This window comes from Nanorana parkeri, unplaced genomic scaffold, assembly GCF_000935625.1.
Source record: "Nanorana parkeri isolate BGI_ZX_2015 unplaced genomic scaffold, ASM93562v1 scaffold2136, whole genome shotgun sequence".
Classification (NCBI taxonomy): domain Eukaryota; kingdom Metazoa; phylum Chordata; class Amphibia; order Anura; family Dicroglossidae; genus Nanorana; species Nanorana parkeri.
Genome location: NW_017308404.1, coordinates 23600 through 33082, shown reverse-complemented (window position 1 = coordinate 33082; position 9483 = coordinate 23600). Strand labels below are relative to the sequence as shown.

The window sequence follows — 9483 nt, the reverse complement described above, 5'->3', positions numbered from 1 at the left end:
GATTTATGAACATTCGATGATGGTGAGACGTGGGGGAGGGGGAGGGGGCGGGGTTATGGTCGGGGGGCGTATGCCGAATGTTTGTGGATTCGTAGCGGAGCTTCCACCGGCCAAAACTGAAAAACTTGAACTGACTGTCGAGCTCATTTATTCTTGTCGGAGTAATTTCCCCTCCAGGCCTCGTGCTCCGGCATTGTGACATGCGGTCATGTTTATTATATGTCGTTATACAAAGTCTCCGCCTTGCACCCAGTCACATGATCTCCGCCTTGCACCCAGTCACATGATCTCTGCCTTGCACCCAGTCACATGATCTCTGCCTTGCACCCAGTCACATGATCTCTGCCTTGCACCCAGTCACATGATCTCTGCCTTGCACCCAGTCACATGATCTCTGCCTTGCACCCAGTCACATGATCTCTGCCTTGCACCCAGTCACATGATCTCTGCCTTGCACCCAGTCACATGATCTCTGCCTTGCACCCAGTCACATGATCTCTGCCTTGCACCCAGTCACATGATCTCTGCCTTGCACCCAGTCACATGATCTCTGCCTTGCACCCAGTCACATGATCTCTGCCTTGCACCCAGTCACATGATCTCTGCCTTGCACCCAGTCACATGATCTCTGCCTTGCACCCAGTCACATGATCTCTGCCTTGCACCCAGTCACATGATCTCTGCCTTGCACCCAGTCACATGATCTCTGCCTTGCACCCAGTCACATGATCTCTGCCTTGCACCCAGTCACATGATCTCTGCCTTGCACCCAGTCACATGATCTCTGCCTTGCACCCAGTCACATGATCTCTGCCTTGCACCCAGTCACATGATCTCTGCCTTGCACCCAGTCACATGATCTCTGCCTTGCACCCAGTCACATGATCTCTGCCTTGCACCCAGTCACATGATCTCTGCCTTGCACCCAGTCACATGATCTCTGCCTTGCACCCAGTCACATGATCTCTGCCTTGCACCCAGTCACATGATCTCTGCCTTGCACCCAGTCACATGATCTCTGCCTTGCACCCAGTCACATGATCTCTGCCTTGCACCCAGTCACATGATCTCTGCCTTGCACCCAGTCACATGATCTCTGCCTTGCACCCAGTCACATGATCTCTGCCTTGCACCCAGTCACATGATCTCTGCCTTGCACCCAGTCACATGATCTCTGCCTTGCACCCAGTCACATGATCTCTGCCTTGCACCCAGTCACATGATCTCTGCCTTGCACCCAGTCACATGATCTCTGCCTTGCACCCAGTCACATGATCTCTGCCTTGCACCCAGTCACATGATCTCTGCCTTGCACCCAGTCACATGATCTCTGCCTTGCACCCAGTCACATGATCTCTGCCTTGCACCCAGTCACATGATCTCTGCCTTGCACCCAGTCACATGATCTCTGCCTTGCACCCAGTCACATGATCTCTGCCTTGCACCCAGTCACATGATCTCTGCCTTGCACCCAGTCACATGATCTCTGCCTTGCACCCAGTCACATGATCTCTGCCTTGCACCCAGTCACATGATCTCTGCCTTGCACCCAGTCACATGATCTCTGCCTTGCACCCAGTCACATGATCTCTGCCTTGCACCCAGTCACATGATCTCTGCCTTGCACCCAGTCACATGATCTCTGCCTTGCACCCAGTCACATGATCTCTGCCTTGCACCCAGTCACATGATCTCTGCCTTGCACCCAGTCACATGATCTCTGCCTTGCACCCAGTCACATGATCTCTGCCTTGCACCCAGTCACATGATCTCTGCCTTGCACCCAGTCACATGATCTCTGCCTTGCACCCAGTCACATGATCTCTGCCTTGCACCCAGTCACATGATCTCTGCCTTGCACCCAGTCACATGATCTCTGCCTTGCACCCAGTCACATGATCTCTGCCTTGCACCCAGTCACATGATCTCTGCCTTGCACCCAGTCACATGATCTCTGCCTTGCACCCAGTCACATGATCTCTGCCTTGCACCCAGTCACATGATCTCTGCCTTGCACCCAGTCACATGATCTCTGCCTTGCACCCAGTCACATGATCTCTGCCTTGCACCCAGTCACATGATCTCTGCCTTGCACCCAGTCACATGATCTCTGCCTTGCACCCAGTCACATGATCTCTGCCTTGCACCCAGTCACATGATCTCTGCCTTGCACCCAGTCACATGATCTCTGCCTTGCACCCAGTCACATGATCTCTGCCTTGCACCCAGTCACATGATCTCTGCCTTGCACCCAGTCACATGATCTCTGCCTTGCACCCAGTCACATGATCTCTGCCTTGCACCCAGTCACATGATCTCTGCCTTGCACCCAGTCACATGATCTCTGCCTTGCACCCAGTCACATGATCTCTGCCATGCACCCAGTCACATGATCTCCTCTCTCCAGGTTTATCTGGATCGACCTCCAGGCTCCCTCAGTCGTCTTCTGTCACATCGTACGTCACGCTGCGGAGGGGCACCGACACTTCCAAGGTAACGCCATGGAGCGCTCGCCTGCTCCTGTCCTGGAGATCCCGGAACGTTTCTTTCCTCTCACATTTCCGGTTGTTTTTATCTCGGCAGGACAGACCAAAAAGTGCCTTTGAGCGCCTTTATTCCGGCGACAACCAAAGAGGTAAAATCAGCGCCGAAGAGCAGCTCAAGCGCATGAAGCGCCATCAGAAGGCCTTGGTCCGCGAACGCAAGAGGACGCTCAGCCAAGGAGAGAAGACGTCCGTTATCGGCCGCCCGTCCTCGCGGCCCGTGTCCGCGGACATCAGCTCAGTATGTTAGCGCAGGGGGAGGAGCCTCCACTGACTTTTTCTTCTATAGCATCTGATAGGGAGCACTTTACCGGCAGCGTGCATGGCGCCAGCGTTCTAGAAGTAGGCGTGGCTTTCCTAGCGGCAGGGACCGATAACCGGGTAGAATTTATAAGATGAATAGTTTCTATTTTCTAAGAAAAAAACAAACAAAAATAACCGTTTCCACTGACATGGTCATCCTCAGCTTCTAGACTGTTAACAAGCACAAACCCTGTATAGGCGGGAATATGACCCCTCTGGCGACCTGTAGAGGGCACCAGGCAAAGACGGGGTGACCGCGCCTGCCTCCTGTGTCACGTGACTTAGCGTGTTGTAATAGGGTGCTATGCATACATGCAGTGACTTCCTCCCGACTCCGCTGTGTCTCCATCCTTTCCTCTAACATACCGCCAGCTGCTCCGCCTCCATGTTCCGCCTCCATGCTCCTCCTCCATCTGCTGCTGAAGAACTCGCTAACCGCCATACTCATTGCTCCCGGGCTTCCTCCTCATTGTCGCTGCCCATCCAGTAACTTCATCCGGGCGCCATCGTCATAACTACCGCCGGGGCAGACAGGGAGGGGAACAGGAAGTACCGCCTTCTGTCATTACTGGTGCCGGGCAGTGTGACACCCGGGGAGGGGAACAGGAAGTACCGCCTTCTGTCATTACTGGTGCCGGGGCAGACAGGGAGGGGGAACAGGAAGTACCGCCTTCTGCCGTTACTGGTGCCGGGGCAGTGTGACACCCGGGAAGGGGAACAGGAAGTACCGCCTTCTGTCATTACTGGTACCGGGGCAGGCAGGGAGGGGAACAGGAAGTACCGCCTTCTGCCGTTACTGGTGCCGGGGCAGTGTGACACCCGGGGAGGGGAACAGGAAGTACTGCCTTCTAATGTTACTGGTGCCGGGGCAGACTGGGAGGGGAACAGGAAGTACCACCTTCTGCCATTACTGGCACGGATTGTCCTTTCCTTGTAACCTTCCCTGGCTGCTGTCACTTGGGGTGGGAGGAAACTCATCAAACATGGCTGCCGTGTCACTAACCGCATCGCCCATTGACTCCCCTCCCCCCCCCAGTACTACACCGACGCCCAGGATTTTATTATTTCGGGGGGGCCTGTCACTCGCAGGATCCATTGTTATAAAAGCTCCTAATGGAGACCAGTGGCATGGCGGAAGGGAAGAGTTGGCCTCCGGTGTGGGTGAGTGACATTGTAACCCTGAGGGGCCATTAATAACCCCGAGGGGCCATTCATAACCCCGAGGGGCCATTAATAACCCCGAGGGGCCATTCATAACCCCGAGGGGCCATTCATAACCCCGAGTGGCCATTAATAACCCCGAGGGGGCCATTTATAACACCGAGGGGCCATTCATAACCCCGAGGGGCCATTCATAACCCCGAGGGGGCAATTTATAACCCGGAGGGGCCATTTATAACCGCCGGTCTCCCATTTATGACGATTTTCGGCCACTGTTGTGTTCCGGTGATTTCCGTCGCCCCGCGCGGTCTAATCTGATATTTTTGGTACGGGAACAATGAGGAAATTTTCCTCGAATCCCCATTGTTTGGGGTTTTTGTCCGTTCAAAATTTCCATTTTCAAATATTAGAATCCGGAGCCGAAAGCGATCTCGCGGCTCTTCATAAATGGGCCCCCAAATCCATCCCCCTGCTTCACTGTATAACCCCGAGGGGCCATTCATAACCCCGAGGGGCCATTCATAACCCCGAGTGGCCATTAATAACCCCGAGGGGGCCATTTATAACACCGAGGGGCCATTCATAACCCCGAGGGGCCATTCATAACCCCGAGTGGCCATTTATAACCCCGAGGGGGCCATTTATAACCCCGAGGGGCAATTTATAACCCCGGGTGGCCATTAATAACCCCGAGGGGCCATTTATAACCCCGAGGGGCCATTCATAACCCCGAGGGGCCATTCATAACCCCGCGGAGGCCATTTATAACCCGGAGGGGCCATTTATAACCGCCGGTCTCCCATTTATGACGATTTTCGGCCACTGTTGTGTTCCGGTGATTTCCGTCGCCCCGCGCGGTCTAATCTGATATTTTTGGTACGGGAACAATGAGGAAATTTTCCTCGAATCCCCATTGTTTGGGGTTTTTGTCCGTTCAAAATTTCCATTTTCAAATATTAGAATCCGGAGCCGAAAGCGATCTCGCGGCTCTTCATAAATGGGCCCCCAAATCCATCCCCCTGCTTCACTGACATGACCCCTCCCCCTCCGTACTGACCCCGCCCCCCAGAGAGCAATAACTGCGTGGTAGGAGGCGCTCGGCGTTCTCTCGCGATACTGTAACTTTTATAAAGTACTTTGTGTAGAATTCTTGGCTCAGCTTTCCGATGTATGATGACCAGAAACACAATAAACAGAAAAGACTTCAAATGTCACCTCTCTGCTGGATGTTATTGGGGTTCAGTTGGAGGCGGAGCCTGGAGTAATGAGTATCGCCCCGGAAGGAGTGGCTGAGAGGAGCGACATTGCGGATTAAAGGGAAACAATCGGCCCGTCCATCATTTCGGACCCTCACCTCCATCCTCCCTCCGGAAGGTTCACACAGAAGTCTTAGGAACTTTGACCGGAAATCATAAAATATTCCCAAATGTTGGGATTTCCCCCCAACATTTCAGAGAAAATACAGGTTAGAGGGCGTCCTCCCCCGAGGGGTGTGTGAGGGGTATCCTTGGAGGGCGTCATCCCCCGAGGGGTGTGTGGGGTATCCTTGGAGGGCGTCCTCCCCCGAGGGGTGTGTGAGGGGTATCCTTGGAGGGCGTCATCCCCCGAGGGGTATCATTGGAGGGCGTCATCCCCGGAGGGGTGTGTGAGGGGTATCCTTGGAGGGCATCATCCCCCGAGGGGTATCATTGGAGGGCGTCATCCCCCGAGGGGTGTGTGAGGGGTATCATTGGAGGGCGTCATCCCCGAGGGGTACCATTGGAGGGCGTCATCCCCCAAGGGGGGTGTGAGGGGTATCCTTGGAGGGCGTCATCCCCCGAGGGGTATCATTGGAGGGCGTCATCCCCGAGCGGTGTGTGTGAGGGGTATCCTTGGATGACGAGTATACCGCCAGCTACACTGCGTTAGGATCGCTGGAGGGCCCGTTGGCCCCATAAACACGATGATCGGCTCCGGGAATTGGCTGATTGTTTCCCTTTAATGTATGGGGGAGGGGCTGTGTGGGGGGCGATCGATCGATGTGATCGGATGTCACATGTTTTGTGTATTGAAAACCCAGAAGATGATTTCTCCCAGAACTCTGCAGCTGGAGGCCGATCCCCGAGGGGCCGGAGGGCTGATGACGCACAGCATGGAGGAGCGGCCGGCACCAGATCTCACTGTATGTATGTCCGCGCAGAATCTGAGGAAGGACGTTCTAGGTAATTGGATGAGAAGCGACAATTTGGGGAGCTGGAGACGCCCCGATAGCGAGGATAACCAGGGCCAGTCTAGCCAAGATTTATCCAGTTCCTGGAATGGGGTGTTGGGGGTGTACAAGGCCTGGAATGGGGTGTTGGGGGTGTACAAGGCCTGGAATGGGGTGTGCGGGGTGTACAAGGCCTGGAATGGGGTGTGGGGGGTGTACAAGGCTTGCAATGGGGTGTTCGGGGTGTACATTGGGAGGTCTGGAGACATTGACCCGGTTTTGTGTTGTCAGTGGCAGCGAGAACAGGAATTTGATCTGCAGTTGCTGGAGAAGGCGGCTCGAGACGTGGAGGACAGGGATCGGGAGGACAGGGATCGGGATGACCAGGACTGGGTGCAGGCGACCGCCATCCATGTGACTGAGCTGGACCTGGAGCCTCAGGACTACGACTTGGACATCAGCAAGGAGGTAACACATCCATCATGTCACACACACGGCATGCAGAGTGGTTCCCTTTCCTTCTCTATGGGGGGGTGGGGGGGCAGGGAGGAGGAGCGGTGTGCAAACTAATGGCGTCCCAGAATACTCACTCACTGTCTGCCATGGGATGCTGGGATCTGTAGTTCCTCACAAGTATAGAGACTGCAGATGAGGTGCTGGAGAATAAGTCTTAAAGACCTGACACTGGACTGGGGTGGCTACGGTATATTCCGGTCGATACTGCGGTATAGAATATTGGGTCTGACCTGTATACGGAGTTCCAGCGATAGGCGTCATATACCGGTGCGCAGTACATAAACGCAGTATCGGAGCGATGAGGAGATGTCGCCATCTAGTGGGGAAAATACATTATAACCTGCAGAGAGCTGAGGGTGACAACTGCTGTCACTGGGGGGGATTCACCCTCTTCCTTCGTCTTGGTGTCACCAGGACTGAAAGTGACAGGAAATCCAGCATTTTACAGGTGTCACCACAACAGGAATAGAGGGAAAATCTTGGGGACAACTAAGAGGGGGATTCTCCTCACTTCCTGTTGTTTCTCTTGGACAGGAAATCTCCCCTCACACAGACAACTGTCACCGAACGGTTATAATTCATTGTACAATGTTGGACAGTGGAGGGGCAGTTATGACTCATGGAGGGTCAGTTATGACTCATGGAGGGTCAGTTATGACTCATGGAGGGTCAGTTATGACTCATGGAGGGGCTGTTATGACTCATGGAGGGGCAGTTATGACTCATGGAGGGTCAGTTATGACTCATGGAGGGTCAGTTATGACTCATGGAGGGTCAGTTATGACTCATGGAGGGTCAGTTATGACTCATGGAGGGGCAGTTATGACTCATGGAGGGGCTGTTATGACTCATGGAGGGGCAGTTATGACTCATGGAGGGGCTGTTATGACTCATGGAGGGGCAGTTATGACTCATGGAGGGGCTGTTATGACTCATGGAGGGGCAGTTATGACTCATGGAGGGTCAGTTATGACTCATGGAGGGTCAGTTATGACTCATGGAGGGTCAGTTATGACTCATGGAGGGTCAGTTATGACTCATGGAGGGTCAGTTATGACTCATGGAGGGTCAGTTATGACTCATGGAGGGGCTGTTATGACTCATGGAGGGGCTGTTATGACTCATGGAGGGGCAGTTATGACTCATGGAGGGTCAGTTATGACTCATGGAGGGTCAGTTATGACTCATGGAGGGTCAGTTATGACTCATGGAGGGTCAGTTATGACTCATGGAGGGTCAGTTATGACTCATGGAGGGGCTGTTATGACTCATGGAGGGGCAGTTATGACTCATGGAGGGGCAGTTGTACAATGTTGGTACAAATCATTTTGGGTTCATTTCCTGTCCCCGGCAGTTGGCGACTCCGGACAAAGTGGACATTCCGGAGAGGTACATCGATCTGGACCCGGATGAGCCTCTGAGTTATGATGAGCTGGAGGCGCGACGGCGGAAAGTCCAGAGGATCAAGAACATTCTGGCCCGGTCCAGGTGAGCCCTCCATCTGTCCTATCCGTGTCTGAGGAACGTTGGAGCCGGAACTTCTCCTCCTGTCTGGGCTCTGGTTGGGGGTCTCCTCCTGTCTGGGCTCTGGTTGGGGGTCTCCTCCTGTCTGGGCTCTGGTTGGGGGGTCTCTACTCTCTCATGTCTGTGTTCTAATTGGTCTGTTTCCTCTGCAGTGTACACAATCTGCAGCCAATGTCGTACCCGGATGAGGTGGGTCCCTCGGATATGGACAGCCAGGTGCAGGAACAGGAGCGGATGATCACCATTTCCTACGCTCTGGCCTCAGAGGCTTCTCGGCGCAGCAAGCAAGTTGCAGGTGAGAAGGGGGAGGGGCCTCGTCCTTGGTGCCGGACATTGTACCTCATTGACCGCTCCGGGATTGTTTGGGAAACTTCTTAAACTTTCAGACCCGTGTCCCTCAATGAGCTTCAACAAATAGATTTCATGGTAGAAGAAGATTTTCTCCATGAAACTTTGAGGGACAGAAGCAGTCCAGCTGAGGGGTGGGGAAGAGCCACTGACGAGACCAAATGAATTTGGGAAGCATCCGCATTCCAGAGGTATCTGAAGGCCCAAATAGAGAGTAGATGAGATGAAGCCCTCTACAAGACGGGGGACTGCCCACCAAGGGGAGGGCGCTCCAGACCAGGACAGGGAATGACCCCAAGGGGAAGCCTGAAGAACCACAAAGTCTTCACCAGCAAGAGACTTGAAGACCAACAAGTGATGGGGGAGATCTGCGGCAAGGTTCCAGCGTGTTCTGCCTGCTGACCGTCCAGGGGGAGCTCAGAGCCAATCAGAGATGGACATTTCCTTCCATATAGGAAAGGAGGGGCACTCAAGTATTGAAGCCTCACTGCTCAGAGTGGAGACCATCAGTTGAGAGGATCTTGTTGTAGGAGGGACAGTGCAGTCAGCGCCTTCCAGCGTAGGGACCAGGTCACTGGACATGTCACAGGGACAATTCCCGAACCTTGGTGGTGAAGGTCCTGCGGGGCTCAGGTGATATGCAATGTCAGAATGTTGACCCCCCAGAGGGAACCCTCCAAAGAATCGGGAACTGTCTGTTTTGGGGAACGAATGGAAGTTGTAAGTATTAGGCTGCACCTATCAGAGAAGTCCGCCCAGGGTGGGGGAGGAAACGCCCCATCCCTCTGCCAGAGATTGGGGGACCGCACCTGGGACTTCTTGATCCAAGTCGGCCATCTTAATGTCTTGCTCAGGGCCCAGACCCCCTTCAGGGAGGCTGAAAAGGAATGAGAGCCCATG

General features: G+C 54.1%; 1 protein-coding gene across 1 annotated transcript in view; it reads left to right on the top strand.

The window, feature by feature from the left end:
• The window catches only part of PLEKHA7 (pleckstrin homology domain containing A7), a gene marked incomplete at its 5' end in the record, with an annotated part of 105209 nt that extends 96596 nt beyond the window's left edge, over window positions 1-8613 (top strand). Inside the window, 5 exon segments of the mRNA XM_018572801.1 lie at window positions 2408-2508; window positions 2584-2784; window positions 6487-6663; window positions 8066-8199; window positions 8388-8613. Coding sequence (XP_018428303.1) covers window positions 2408-2508; window positions 2584-2784; window positions 6487-6663; window positions 8066-8199; window positions 8388-8613 — 839 coding nt within the window.
• Window positions 8614-9483: the final 870 nt, after the last annotated feature.